Genomic DNA, 16,100 nt, shown 5'->3' with positions numbered 1-16,100 from the left:
CATCCCTACGTTCTCCCCTGGCAAGCATAAAAGCCCACTCCCCCTCCAAATTAAGGAAACATTAGGGTGTTTACGGTCTATACTGCCGGCCGCCTGCTCCCTTCTGGAGCAGCTTCATTCCCCAAAGTGATAATAGCTTTGCTACCCACGACACCTGCATCCCATTATAACAGCTTCATCTCATTTAATGCACCTTCATCCGCCCCTTTGGTTATCACAGAGAAAGACTTCATTATGATAAAATCAAATACATCTTATGTCGAAGGGAAACACTGGCAAGGAATCAGCTTATATTTATTCATCTAAACTAGATTAAATCATTGAGTTGCACAGATTGATCTCATAACAAACCTCTCAGGATTGTTTTCTGGTCACGCTACCATCTACAGCAAGCTCGTATGGATAGGAAGTATTTACGCATCCAGTATTCATATGGAATACATAGGACATTACAATTTTAAAGGCATCAATGATAGCTGGTGATTCATGGTATGAGATATGGCTCCTACACACTAGGTGTTGCTTCCCATTAATAGGTATGACCACAAGGCACAAAAAAGTGAAATAACTGAAAAGCATGGGTTCAACATAAATTAGGTACCTGCTCCATTTTTAAGTTCCAATTCTAATGATACATCCTGAAATCACCACAAATATATCTTTTGTTTGAAACTTAAGGCAAAATAATGAGAAAATAATTTTCTTTTTCCATTAACGTACTGTTCCCATGTTTTTCAGAATCCACGAACTATAATAAAATAAAACTTGAATTTCTATAAAGGATCTAACAGCACCAGGGGCGTAGCTAGGAATTAATTCCGGAGGGGTTTAGGTGCGACTAATATCGGGGTGTGTGGGGTATGGAATACCCACCAGGATAAGCAATATGTTAGAGGAATAACTCACATTTTAAGATAGATGGTTCAAAATGGTGAGTTTTTACGGCTTTCTGAGGGATATTTCATTAATGCTTACACTATTCTATTAGTAATATCAATCCAATTAAGTAAAATGGATTAAACTTAAAATTTCTCTGAGCTCTGGGGAGAGGTTTTATCCCCCAAACCCCCCCCCCCCCCTCGCTGCACCACTGAACAGCACAACCAGTCTGGTGGATGAGCAGAGGATACAACCAGTGGTGAATGGGGGGTAGGGATATCTGAATCCTAACACCAAGGATTGGGAAATGCAGCGCAATGTATTGGCATGTAGGGCACAACACTACTCCACAGCAGGAGCCTCAGAATTCCTCCAACCACTCTAAACACATGTTGGGAATAATGAGGGTTATTTCTTAACTATTCATCGGGCAGATTTACAGGTACACCATAAAAACAGAATAGACAAAGTCAGCATAATTACAGGTATTTAAGTAGTATTCCTCAATTACTAGTTCTCACTTGAAGTAAGTAGGTAGTGCCATTACAAACCGATCATGCTTAGAAAAATAGCCATATTTAACTTGTGTTCATCACTTCTGTCACAAAAAGTAAATTCTTAAATGAACAAGGTAGTAGCACTCCCAATGGTGGACACACCTATGCATTTTGTCACTTTCATTCCTATACGAAGTGCACACAACTGTATTCATTCCCATCACTCCTTGAATAGGCCAACCTTTGGTACAGGAGTTACTTTATTATGCCAGTTTGTTCTTTGCTGGGTTCTGAGAGAGAATTTCTCTGGAAAAGATTTAAGAAAATTCTTCCATAAAATCCAGAGAGGAGTGACGGAAGTTCAGAAAACTCTTAAATTTGGAGAAAATGGGGTAAATTGAAGGTACTATGTCTTAAAATACAACAGCTCCTTGCATAAATTCTCAATAATGATGAACAGGGTTAGCTGTGGACATAAAATAAAACTCAATTTTACCTTAGTGAATAGACATTTACTACAATAGGCTGTACATACCGGTAATTACTACTATTGTAATTACATTTCAAATACATGGGCCAACCCTTAAATTACATAATTTATCCTAAAAATATAACTTACAGGTATGATGCTATTTTCTATACACTACATACAACTTCTTATCAAACTTCAAATCACAAGAAACTCTCATCACAACAGCTTAGCTACAGACTTGACCACTTGAAAAGGAACTTTTTACAAGTGCCCAAACACACAGCCCAACAGAACAAATGATACATATTACCTTGCTACCTTTATATATAATCTGTAAGGTTACCCAACAACAAATTTATATTGGGAACTACACAAAGAGTGTTTTGATAATTGCACCAAGTAAAAATTTCCAGCCAGCAATAGTATTTTCTGGAAGCACATTTTTATACTTAGAACTTTGACTAATAAAATTATAAATTTAAAATCAAGATAAACTTGAGCACTTGCTCAGAGAAAGTGAAAGTATTGAATTAAACAAAATAATTACTAATTCACTTGTAATTAAGATAACTGACACTATTTTAATTAATATTTAAATAAGGTATTATGCACTCTCCAAACATTATACCATTTTGTGATACTGTTAATTGCTTCAAATATGATTTATAAGAGTTACATGTAGATAACTGCCATTACGTTACACTTCACAACAACTTTGCAGGATTGAAGTTACAATACCTACAACAACAACAACTTCTTACAGCCATCCCCATAAGCTGACAAATATATCTTTTGTTTGAAACTTAAGGCAAAATAATAAGGAGAAAATAATTTTCTTTTTCCATTAACGTACTGTTCCCATGTTTTTCAGAATCCACGAACTATAATAAAATAAAACTTGAATCTCTATAATGGAATGCTTACATTTTATCCTCATGGAACAAACATTTCTACAGTAGCAATACAATGATTAAAAAAGCCACATGGAAATGATATTTGCAGAGCTACTGTTATGACGTAAGCAATATGTTTGTATCACAGTTAGTGTCATATTTTAAACAATGAGCAAGAAGCATTCGTATAAAATCTATTTGCATTTCAAATACATACATCTCAATACATCCATTCATGAAATATTTACATTCACAGCACATTATTAATATTTATAGCAAATGATGAGACACCATGTTGTACTAAACATCACTTAAGATAACTTAAATTTCTTCCATTTTTCTGTAATTTGCACAATCAAAAGAACAAATTACTAGTGTCACCTCATATAAATGATTCTGAGATGCTGATGATAAAACTAACATACACACCCATACACACATTCTTTTAAGACACCATGAGCAGAGAAATCACCCTGGTATATATATAAAGACCTAAATACATTATAAAATATAAATGAGGAACTTGACAATAAAGAAAGATTGATATAGACTTCAACTGGATGTTGATAGAGGGGCAATGTGACTTAATAAGACAACCACAAAATTGTAACATTAAAATTATTAGAAAAATATGTCATGACTTTAGTACACTTTTTTGCAGTGAAAGTATACACTAGTAACTGAAATGACAAATTTTTAGTCTTTGCCATTTTTCCTACTTGTATGAACATGAACCACTCGAATTAGATACAAAAATTCATACTAAAACCAAATTAAACGGCTGGGTTCCAAGAACTACTCAATAAAAACAAATATTCAGGCCTACATGGGTTTTAACTATACATATTAGTTTAAAATTAACTTGTTATAGGTAAAAACGCTTTTTGTCATTTTTTATATTTGACTGTAACGAGTATAATAAGAAATGTGAGCTTTAATTAACAAGTCATTTGGTGTCAACAAGGCAACTAACTAAAAATCAATTAGAGAACCAGCTCTGTATCTATGCTGCTTCACTAACAGGCAGTGGTAATATCAATGGACAAATTAAGTCACCTCTCACCAATTGGCATACTTCATTCTCAAGTATTTGTCATTTCCTCAACCCGAAAAATCTATAGGGTCAAATCATAACTACCCTTCATACCTTAAACTTTAACGTCTTGAATTTTGCATTAAATTTCCACCATCAAATACTTATTTAACTTAAAACAGCCCTAGGAATAGTGGAATATTTTCTTACGCCAACCAATCGTACACTAAATGGGAAACAGAAAATGTCCCTCAAAGTAAAAAATAATGAGCTAGTCCTCTACAAACCAAGTAAATGGCACTTCTTGACAATTAAGGTAACGACTTATAGTAGAATATCTTTCAGCACCACAGAGCACAGCACATCCACACACTGTTACTCCTTATAGTGATGAAATAGTTTTCCATATATCACTAGAATATATCAAATCACCATCACACTCAACCATGCATAACTTAATAAAAATTTCAACATCAAACTACCAATCACACATGAAAATTTATAGCAAGACTAATGATACTTCATAAGTAATTACTTACTTGATAGATTCATTTTAACAAGCTGAAAAAATAAAAAAAAGAACCACAAGAGGCTTTCACAGGAAGGCAAGAACAACAACATGCACACACACACATACAGGTACAAATATGCATGCATAAACATACACACTTAATCACAGGTAGCTAAGCCGTAGGAGTCCCTGACCCCTCAATAAACTGATATGGCTCAAACATCTCACAGCAAGGAGGTGGACTGTTGACTGAGTAGGTATTTAAAAAGTGTGAGACTTCAGACAAAATACAAGCTGGACAAAAGAGACTTTTGTAATTCAGGCAGTCTATTCTGTCTCAGAGGAGGACCTAAAGGTTTAAAGTAGGGCCCAAGACATTGATTATCAAATTATGAAGTGAAAAAAGATTTCTCAAATTGACTGTAGAAATGTCACTCTAGCAATGCCTTGCCATCATTGAACAATGTGATAATCACAGAACCTCCTACATTCACCGAGTGAAGACTCGTTTCTGATAAGGCACTTAATGTAAGAATGAAATAGTTAACCAATGACCATCTAGTGCAGTTTACTTTTACTGGCACTAGATACAAGGAGAAGGCCATTTCAATTAAAATACTTCAAGGACTACAAAGTGGCAAGTGTGGAAGATATAGAGTTCAACATGAATCCTATTATAAGGGCCAAAATAGCACACAGGTTACACACAGCTTCCCATTGAGTAATGTTGTCAATGATAATCTTACAAATGATCTTTAAAGAAAGGGCTCAGGGCAACGGTCCACAGCATACACAACAACATTACACAGGCAGACAGAGTAGATGGGAATAATCCTAGGGGACACCCAAGATGACTGCTACAGCTTTTATTAGCATGCCTTAATTTCTAGCTTATCTTTAAATTCAGCTATTTATAAGGATTAATTCTCCTCTCCTCTAGTAATCACACAGTATTAAGCTCCAAATTTGCTTACTTAAAGTCAATTCAAATTTAGATCAATCTGACAATACCATAAACAAGACTCCACAATATGAAGTATCAACTTTTCTATCACATAACATGTATGGAACTCAGAAGTATTAATGTCCACATATACCCAAAGTATTGTAGAGCAGTCTCATCGAAGGACCCCAAAAAATTCCCCACAACTTTAAAAATTAACTAACAAAACACTAACATGACCATTTATATGAAAAAATGTTTTGAGCCTTTACCAAAAATCGATTTCAGTCTGTCAATAGACAATCAAATTTAGAACTTACACTAGAACATGAGGGAAGAGGAGACTTAAACAATAATAGTAAATTAGAAATCGAACTCGCAATTTGAACCAAAATCAATTTCAACAATAAACTTAATTACATACATGATGCCTAAATGATACCTTTTCAATAATCACTAAATTATGAAATAACAAATTATTACCAGCTAACTTATTGAAAAAGACTTGTTTTGAAACAATAATGGGTTCAGCCAGCAAGAGAATACTACTTGGTATTGCTTTTATGCCAACCTGAATCTAACCAGAGGTGACACAAGAATTCACACACACAAACAACACTAAGGATAATTTTCTCAAAAATCTGCCTGGCCACTCATCTTCATACCATTTTTACCTCCCCTCATGGCCATCCTTATTTTAACTATGCCAATCAAAGGAAATTTCCAAAGAGAAGCATGCGAGCCACCTACACACTGCTTCCTCCTAGATAACACTATCATATCTGCTCATGTATAAATTATCTTTTAAGGTAACACTTAATAAAGAGCTACAGCTTTGAAACAATGCCCCCCACCCCTCCCTCCCACGAGTGTTTGATTCACTTATTTCCTCTTCACTCTTCATTACTGACTCACACCTGAAGTACTTCATTGTTGACATGGAGGTCTTCTTCTTGTAGTAACTTGGGAAAAAGTTATCTCTTGATATGGCGCTGTTCTGCCAACACTCTTGATTTGGCCCCATAATTATACCCTGCCCTCCCACCCATTGATCGACAAAGTTATGCTATTAAAGAGAAAGGGCAGACTGCAGACCCTATCCTTCAGTGCCTGCTGGCTCCCTTTTCAGCCCATTTGCCCATCAAATTGGGCTTGGACTTATTTTTTGATTCCCACCCACCCATTGGTTGCCAGTGGTTTCACCCACCCCACCCACCCAAAGTTTTGGTGTCTGTCCCCCATTAAGGGGAGGGAGGGAGATCAGCTTCTTCACATTTAATTCCTGAAATTCAAAGAAAGAAACCATTAAAATGAGGTGCATACAGGGAGAAAAATAACAACAATAGACAACTTTGAAGGCGAATCAGATTTCCCAACGGGTCAATGTTGAAATGCCTGCCCAGATCAATGTTGACAGGGCAGCTATGTCAACATGCTTTCCCAAGCAAAAATTAAACATTTTTCAAAGGATAATTTTTATACATGGAATCAATCAGAACCTCAAAAAATAAATACAAATGAGGAATAAATGTCAAATGTGAAAATGTTTATTCTAGGTCAAGTTCAATGCTGACAAGGCAGCCATGTCAACATTGACCTGGTACGAAACCTGAGTGGCTTTCCAAGATTATACAACAAACACAAGAGAATACTTCAAGCAACAGAAGAAAAACAATAGAATAGAATTCCTTGAAATCAGAAAATAGCTAAGTAATTATCGCAATACCAAAAATTTCCTGATGTCATAGTTTATACACAGAGTTCCAATGACGCTGAGAACATTGAGGTCATTCTTCTAATTGGCTAATGGTTTGTGATTTAAACATGTTAAAACATTGGTTCTTCATGATGACAATGTTTTTATTATTTTCAAGGAGGCACTACCTACCTCATCACTTCCTATATCAATAAGAAAAAAATCATACAGGCGGTCCTTAACTTTCTTACAATTCACACTTCAGTGCCTTCCAAATTGATACCTTTTACTTGACTTTCGTACGCTAAATTTGGACTTTCGAATGGTTGACTGTAATTTTTTGAAATTCCCGAAATGTTTACTGCTCATCCCAGCATTCAGCTGTTTCATATGGAAATATATGTGGACAATACGAACGCATACAATCGAGTGCAGTGTTGACTTTAATCAAGGTTATTTTTTTAGAGTGAAACTGCCTGCCATAAGCTCCTTTATCAAGAGAAGAAGAATGCTGTACTTCAGCCTTCATCGGAGAGAGTTTTCAAAAAGCTGACTGGACACCATCAAACAACTTTCAATAAAATTAGTAAATAAAAGTGCTTCTTTCTAATAGTGTTTTTACGTTTGAGTGCTATTTAATTCATGAACGACATTTACAACTTCAGCAACGATACTGCACAATCATCTGAATTCCATAGGTCTTCTGTCTTTTTTGAATAACATACAAAATGTAGACATGCGATCATGATATATGCTGTGACGAGATATCACCTGCCGAGGAATTTTGGTGCAAATTAGAGATGGGTCCAATAGCAGATTTCTTGAACTTGAATATCGAATACAAATATTAAATCATTGCTCGAATACCTCAAATGCTAGAATTGTGCAAAGCATATTAAACATACGTTTCTTCTTCTTTTTCTCTTAGTGAATGTATAAATAAAAAGGTATACAGTGGAACCTCGATCTATCGTTGTTCAAGGGGATGGACATTAAAAAAACCATGAATGCGGGAATATTTGACTAGGTTGCCTATGCAGCAGAAAACCCAGGATTTTTGCGAGTAATTGTGATTTCCTTTAAAGGATTCAAACAGGAATTTAGCTGATTAATGGAATATTTTATTTTATGTAAACAATTTGGGCATATAGTTGATTCAACTAACATCTCTTTCAAATATCCTAAGGGAACACACCACCTCGCAAAAAAATGATTATATACCACCTTGGAATTTACACTGCTACGATGAATTTCTGTCTGATGTATACATTCTTATCTACCAAACGCCATTTCAGTGGCACAACCATCCGATGAGAAGCTCAGCTGCGAGGATATCGAGTTTCGCCAGAATTTTAAGTCTCCGTCGTATTTTGACATTTATTTCCTGCGTAAAATGCTTAAATAAAGTCAGAAATACGTCGTATTTGGTCTTATTCTTTTTTAAATTATGCACACATTACTAATATTTCAATCCAATAAAGGTGTCATATCAATTGCCGAAAGTCATTGTTAGAGATCTTTTGGGCTAATAGATGACTCATGCAGCAGTTGACCTCCAGAAATGGGGAACTTCGAAGCAGATAGGCAGAAAAAGGTCAGTGGGGGAGAGAAAGAGGGAAGGGTGAAACATGATTCCATTACTCTCCTGTAAATTGATATTTTCTTTTGGAGCCTTTGATTTATGGTCTTCCTAATAGGAACCCTGCGTGAGCTGGGGATCTAGGGCCTTTTGTTTGATTTCAGAGATGAGGAAAGCGTCAGAGGAGGGGCCGAGGGCTGATGGATGGAGGGGGTAGCAGATTTTGGGAATTGTGCTACTACTATCCCACGGCACTGAGGTTCTCCTGGTGGGGATTCTGGATTTTTTCACCCGATCATTATCGGTTCCCCACGTTGAACTCTTTTCACCGCTCAAATTCACAAATTTGATGTAGTTCGTCAACTTGCCTAAAACAGTGCTGCATTCACTAAACACAGAGTTCTCTACATTTTTCTGAGTCAACTACCAACGACATTCGCGCGACAGTGTATGGCACAAAATTCAAAGTATTCGAGGTATTCGAGATCGTACCTTTAGCATAATTATTCGAGATCACAATTATTGAATACTTTCCATTATCCGCGAATACTCGAATACCTTGAATACTAGAAAGTATTCGATATTCGAGAACTCAAATAGTTATGCTAAAGGTACTGTCTCGAATACCTAGAATACTTTGAATTTCACGTCATACACCGTTGCACACACGTCATTGGTAGTTGACTCGGAAAAATGTAGAGAACTGTAGTCGTTCAGTGCACGCAGCGCCGTTTTAGGCTTAGAGCGGTGAAAAGAGTTCGACTAGGGGAACCGAAAATGATTGGGTGAAAAAATCCCAAAAACCCCAGTTTCCTCCACCAGGAGAACCTCAGTGCCGTGGGATAGCAACCTTAGGGTATTTCCCACGATCTGCTATTCCCCTCCATTCAGCACTCCCCTCACCCACTCTGACCCTTTCCCCTTCTCCGAAATCAAACAAAAGGTCACAGCTCATGCAGGGATCGTATTACGAAGACCTTAGCTTCGAAAAAAATATCAAGTCACACAAGAAAAATAAAAACCTGTTTCACGCCCTCCCCCCTTTTCTCACCCACTGACCCAATAGGTGCATAACAGTTTCTGGAGGTCAACTGCTGCATGAATCACCTATTAGCCCAAAAGATGTCTAACAATGACTTTCGGCAATTGATATTAAACCTTTATTGGATTGAAATATTAGTAATATGCGTGTAATTTAAAAAAGAATAAGACCAAACACGACGCATTTCTGAATTTATTTAAGCATTTTACAGTAGGAAATAAATGTCAAAATACAACGGAGACTTAGCATTCTGGCGAGACTCGATATGAGCAGCATGGCTTCTCGGAAGTTGATGCGGTATTTTTTCCGAAAACATATATCAAGTTACAATTTATGAGTTGTGCTATAAATCTCCTTTGTCACAGTCACAGACGAAGGGATATTTAGTTTCTCCCTGCATTCGCATTTGCAATTCGAATTCATCTTCTTATCTTGTGAGAACTTCCAAAGATGGACTGAAAATAATTGAAGAAAATCCGGTGGAGAAGTGCGTGTATTTTGCAAAACCCCTCAGATTGTCCGCTAGCACTTGACAGCAGGAGTGGGGGTAAAGCGAGCTACCTGTTGAAAATAAGAAGTTGGACGAGGCCGAGTATCAGATGGGCGTGCCGCTGAAATGGTGTTTGGTAGATAAGAATGTATACATCAGACAGAAATCCATCGTGGCAGTGTAAATGCCAAGACGGTATACAATCATTTTTCACGAGGTGGTGTGTCCCCGTAGAATATTTGTAAGAGATGTTAGTTGAATCAACCGTATGCCTAATTGTTTCCATAAAATTAAAATATTCCATTAATCAGCAAAATTCCTGTTCGAATTCTTTAAAAGAAATGAAACTTACTCCCCATTATCTTGTGTTTCCTGCTGCATAGGCAACCTAGTCAAACATTACCACATTCTGCACAAAGGTTAAGAAAGACTTAGCTGTTTCACAAAATAAAATATATTTGCGACCGGTTTCGATACAGCGTATCATCATCTATCATCAGCCAGATGATGATACGCTGTATCGAAACCGGTCGCAAATATATTTTATTTTGTGAAACAGCTAAGTCTTTTCTTAACCTTTGTGCATCATGAAGGAGTTTCACCATGTTACACCAACCACCATCGCAATTACCGCATTCATAGTTTTGTATTCGAGGTATTCGAGCAATGATTTAATATTCGAATCCGATATTCGAGTTTGAGAAATCTGCTATTCGACCCATCTCTACTATTCACACATCTCTAGTGTAAATATTTTAAGGTATCAAGAGTGAGGGTTCAACAATTGCATTTTGTAATGCTTCTTGATACATCTTTTTATTTATGATGGACATTATGAGAGGAATGTCAACTTAAACACCGAGAGGAAGTTTCACTAGTTACCCGCCAGGGAATTCTTGTTTTTCAACTTTTATTCACATTTTCTGCAAATTTTGGAAGACATTATATAATGTGAGGAATTTTATCAATTTATTATTAATTGGTTAATTAAAATAAAACTGTGCAAAAATAAGGTTTTAGTATGTATATTTTGCTCATTTGGAATGTAACCCCTCATCAGTATGGAACTCAATGGCTCGACTTTCGCACATGTTTTCAGGAATGCTTTGTGTGCAAAAGTTGGTGACCGCCTGCATTTCTATCAAATAGAAATACTGATAATTATGTTCGTTGGCTACCACATCCACTTTATTTTTTCCAGCTTGTGGCACACTTTCAGCACATACATGGTTGGTCTCAAAGAGGCAAATTATTAAATGATGACAGAAAACTTAGCTCCAGGTAATCATAGGTGCAAAAAAAGCTTAACTCTCATGCTAAGTAAACCCAAGTAAAAATAAAAAATTAGTTCAAGTAGTTACAACTTAATTTCCATTACACACATTAAAATGTTTAAGTATAATAATTATGGCCCGCATTTGGGCTAAAATTAGAACTTATGAACATCCTATTATTAGAAACATCCTATGAATAAAAGTGTGCATAAGTTTGGAGATATTGTAGCCAAAACATCCTAGTCCCATAAATTGGCGACTTCTTTAAAACAAAATTCCAAATGGCTAATTCTTAAAAGAAAACTTTGCATAACATTTAATTGAGAAAAAACTGATATCACCCCATGTATCCTGCCTGATTTAAGATATTGCAAACGACCACCAATTTAAGTCTGATAGATATTTAAAAATATTCATAAAAGAGAATACCACATGACTACGTACCTTTCTCTGTAAAAACCCCTACCCGTTCCCGCTTCCTATTGAGTTCATCCCATGCCTCACACACCATACATGGTGCTAAGACGTTCCTTAAGATGCGGAGGAAATTGGTCAGAAAACCGCTTCCAGTTCTCTTCACCAACTTGAGTCTTGAATCCATGAAGGATCTAAAAATAAAAATTATAATGGTATCAATTCATGGAAAACTTATGGACCATAAAATCAATAGCATTGCTATTTGGTTAAATTAAATCTGAGAAAAAAAGGCTGCAATTTCTATTATATGGGATTATATTCTGCAATACAATCATGATTTTCCATTTTGTGAACTTGAACAATTAGGTAAGGCCAGGTGTATACTAATATATAATAATTGAAGGCTCAGAGAACTTCTCTGGAAACTACTAATAGAGGATATGAATATCTTTTTGTTGCCCAAGTACACCCTCAAGCCCAATTCACCTATTGAATGAATACTATGAAACACTGGAAAAACTTGGTGATACAATCGATCAGGTCTCAAAGATTCTCTTCTTTCTACACTCACATTTAGCAAGACCTTTTTGGTAGGTTATTGTTTATTACACTGCGACAGTTGCCCTCCTAAATTCCTTGGAACCGCCCAATATTTTAAAAGATATTAAATATAAATTCATGGTGTGCAACAGCGTATAATTTGATCATATGCATGGAGGAAACGTTTGAAGTACAGTATATTACTTCATAGATGGAATAATTGTTTCATACCCACTCCCACATGTTTAAGTCAGTTACATTAGTATATTTTTTCATCATAGTTTTTGACTTTAAATGAATGTTGAGTGAATGAATGTTGACTTACCAAGTAAATTTGGAGATGTTTGATTTGGGGAATCCACAAATTACATGTGAAATTCCTGGTAATACGTTCACGTACACCCCAGTATTGCTCTCACAACCCCTTCATATATTTATGATTTCAACTCTTTCTTGTCACCATATACATACTACTGGCTATATTCAACAGTCAAAGGTTTAATTCTGGTTGATTCATGGTGGCATATTGGGTAGAGAGCTTAGCTACTGATCGAGGTGTCCCGGGTTCAACACCTGGGTGAGCACTAGAAAAAATCCTTGGAAGCCCGATAGGGGCCATGGAAAACAATTGGTCCCCTTTACCTTGCATGCGTAATATTATAGGAGCCCACCACACACTGAAATAATTACAGCAGAACTTGTTTAGTACGTTTCTGAAGGGACCACAAAAAATGAACGTACTAACCAGGAAAACGTGCCAACGAGGAAAGTAAATATTATAGCAGCTGGGGTATTTGCAATACACGGAAAAGTCTTCATAATTATAATTACTATCGGTAGTTCTGGTTGGATCGCCTTCCTGAGCTCTTTTCAATTTAAAATCAAGAAAATGTGCTCTCCATTGAAAAACAATACCATGTGAATAAAAATCACAATGTTTCATAGATTTCCCGAAGACAGTTCCGTGAAAACGGCATGATTTATCCTATATGCATATTTATAGAAAGAGGACAAGTGAAGCTAAGTCATTTCTTTTTTCTCATAGCATACTCGGAGAATATAAAGACAACCCTGAGTATGTCAACTGGTTGTTTTTAAACATAAAAATTGGGCAAAATTTTATTGACCTTAAATTACGGCAACAGCCGTACACATTCACTTCTGGAATGATACCACATCGATTTTTATGTCGATTGATATATCGATTAATAACACACAAGATTATTAGATTATGACATCATTACAAGAAGATTTTTATATTATACAGTTAAAATTTACTTAAAAAATTTGTCTAATGTTGTCTGCTTTTGTGCCGAGATCAAGTATTTTACGCTAAGCTTCGCATGGAGATCCAGAGCATCGTCTGCTCCCGCAACAGTAGTCAAGTAATGACGCAGGTACTCCATAGCTTCGACTGCTTTAGATAAAGTGGGAATTGGATAAGACTCATTTCCTTCTTCAGCATCATCTTCATCACTTCCATCTTCGTTTTGCTAACTCCTGTTCGTGAATTTCATCGATTGACATGGTTTGGCAAACAACGAGATCATCATCACACTTGCAATACTCGTTGAAATTCACCTCTCTGTAAACTAATCTAGGGCACAGAAGGTGAGGAGCTTGAGGCGGGGAAAATTGTGAATGCAGGAATGTTTAATCTTCGCGCTAATTCCACTGGCTTTACGAGTGGATTTTAGTCCACTTCCTCGAGAATTTCAATCTTTTCTAAAGTTGTTATCTGCTTCACCATACGTTTTATTTCCTTTTCAATTGTAACTGAACTGCCCTCGCTATGATAACTCGTGCAATAGCAACAACTGCCCACTTGCAAAATTAGTGCAGGGTGTGGCCATGGCTTCTTCCATGGTGTGGCACTCCAAAGGCAACAGAAGGGTGGGGAACATTGGGGTTTCTCATTGGCTGCAGTTTTGCATCGTCAGACATTCCCGAAAAATGGCTGCATTTTATTATTCTTCACGTCACAAGAATTGAGGAATGCATTTGGATAAATCACGGTCGTAGGAAGAGAGATGTGGAATGAATGTAAGAATGTCAATGGCTGATAATAATAAATTAAATCATGAAGTCGGAGGTTTACACCCCTTAAGAAGATAGTAGAGAACGAATTTTGGGCAGCGTCAGGGCAAGCAATTGAGCGTGCTAACCAGGAAAGCACAACTTTTTCAAACGTACTAACCAAATACTTTTACTTGTATTTTGTTCGGATGGTACCGGGACCAAGAGAAATCGCCGTACTAAGGAGGAAAACGTACTAAGGAGGAAGGTACTAACCAAGTTCCACTGTGCTTAAATTATCCAAACAAAAAGAATTACTACTTTTGACCTATTATGCATCAAACCTTAAGTCAGCTTGATTTACACATTACAAAGAACTATCCACCTGACATCCCTGAAGATTAACACAGTAAAGCTGGAAATGCTAAAAATATGTATGCAGTAAAAATAGACACAAAAGTATGCTTCAGCAAGAAACCATGTAGTAAAACATTTGTACTATAATAGAATCATCGTTGCACTGTCTTAAATAAAATAACATATTAGTTGATGCTTACCTTTTCGATTGTCTCCTTTAAGTCTGGTTTAAGAGTAACCCAAGAGGCTACAGCATCACAGAAAAAGATAAAGTCAGGAACAACTCCACCTGGGTTTACCGAGATCATTTGGCATATGCCACGGAATGCACTGTCCTTCTCTTCATTATCTCTTATGTTGCGCAGTGAAGTACACCTACATTTATTTTTTATTTAAAGATATTAATAAACCATAATGTAAGTTCATATTTTTTCCAAATGAGATATTTAGGGAGGTAGGGCAATATCTCCTATAACAACAACATTACTGACCTCTATCATAGCAGAGCAACAGTAAAATAAAGCTCATGACACTGTGTCATAAAACCATCTTTTTGCTTAATAAATGTTGAATCCTTCAGCAATAGGGGCCTTCTCAATTCTGTTTGATACCTAACATTCCATCAGTACAAACATTTCTGATCAATTTCTGAAAGCCTAGGCAATGTTTACAAGGTGATTAAATACATGACTTTCATTCATTTGGGTATGTGTAAAAAATATTAAGAATTCATCCATTGTCATTTTCATATTTTTTAATTAAAAAATAGTTTTTTTTTATTATCATAAACTTAAGTAGGATCAACATGATATAAGCAAACAAAGCAATGATTATCGGTACCAGGGAGAATTTCCTGAAAATTTTCCATAAAAACCTACACCAAACTCTTTTTCGTCAAGGATATTCTGACCGACAGCTATAAAAGAATTTCCTTTACAAATCTTGTTGACCCAAAAACCACCCCAACATAAATCTCACAAGCCTCACACTTTGCAACTCCTACTCTCCTGGCGTGCATTCATTGAAGAGAACTATTAAAAGCCTATTTCTTCTCCTTTCTAATAACCTCACTACTGGATAAATATTCAGTACCTAATTCCCTATCCTTAGCCTTCCAATGGACACCAAATATGCCTTCGTTCCTTAAAATCACCAAGCAGCTCTCAAGATCCACAACCCGCAACAAACCTTTACTGACCCCATGCCAAAAACCTAATTGCAAAACCTGCATGATCCAATGACTTTTAAAAACATTTCTCACCCCACCAGCACCACTAATAATACAATCTACATCCTTTTGTGCAATTCTTGACCCTCATTTTACATTGGTTTTACAATCGTTTCACTCACTCACTGAAAAAATAATTAGTCTTGCATATCATACAGCAAGAAGGGCAATAAACTAGGGATGGACGGATCCAGGATATTTTTGGATCCAGATTGGATATTTGATTTCAAACG

At 36.3% G+C, this 16,100-nt stretch overlaps 1 protein-coding gene across 2 annotated transcripts in view; it reads right to left on the bottom strand.

Moving 5' to 3' along the window:
• Positions 1 to 1,866: 1,866 nt before the first annotated feature.
• LOC124157341 (transportin-1) overlaps positions 1,867 to 16,100 on the bottom strand; it is a 61,490-nt gene continuing 47,256 nt past the window's right edge. The window contains exons 18-20 of one of the 2 annotated variants that reach the window (XM_046531984.1): positions 14,840 to 15,014; positions 11,754 to 11,917; positions 1,867 to 6,510 (exon numbers count right to left, since the gene is read on the bottom strand). In XM_046531984.1, the coding sequence (XP_046387940.1) occupies positions 11,810 to 11,917; positions 14,840 to 15,014 (283 nt within the window). In that variant the 3' untranslated portion in view covers positions 1,867 to 6,510; positions 11,754 to 11,809. Of the gene's footprint in view, positions 6,511 to 11,753; positions 11,918 to 14,839; positions 15,015 to 16,100 lie in introns of those variants that run through there. The other variant, XM_046531985.1, reaches the window with a different exon arrangement.

Source organism: Ischnura elegans, chromosome 4, assembly GCF_921293095.1.
Source record: "Ischnura elegans chromosome 4, ioIscEleg1.1, whole genome shotgun sequence".
Classification (NCBI taxonomy): domain Eukaryota; kingdom Metazoa; phylum Arthropoda; class Insecta; order Odonata; family Coenagrionidae; genus Ischnura; species Ischnura elegans.
This window is presented reverse-complemented; position numbering and strand designations above follow the sequence as displayed.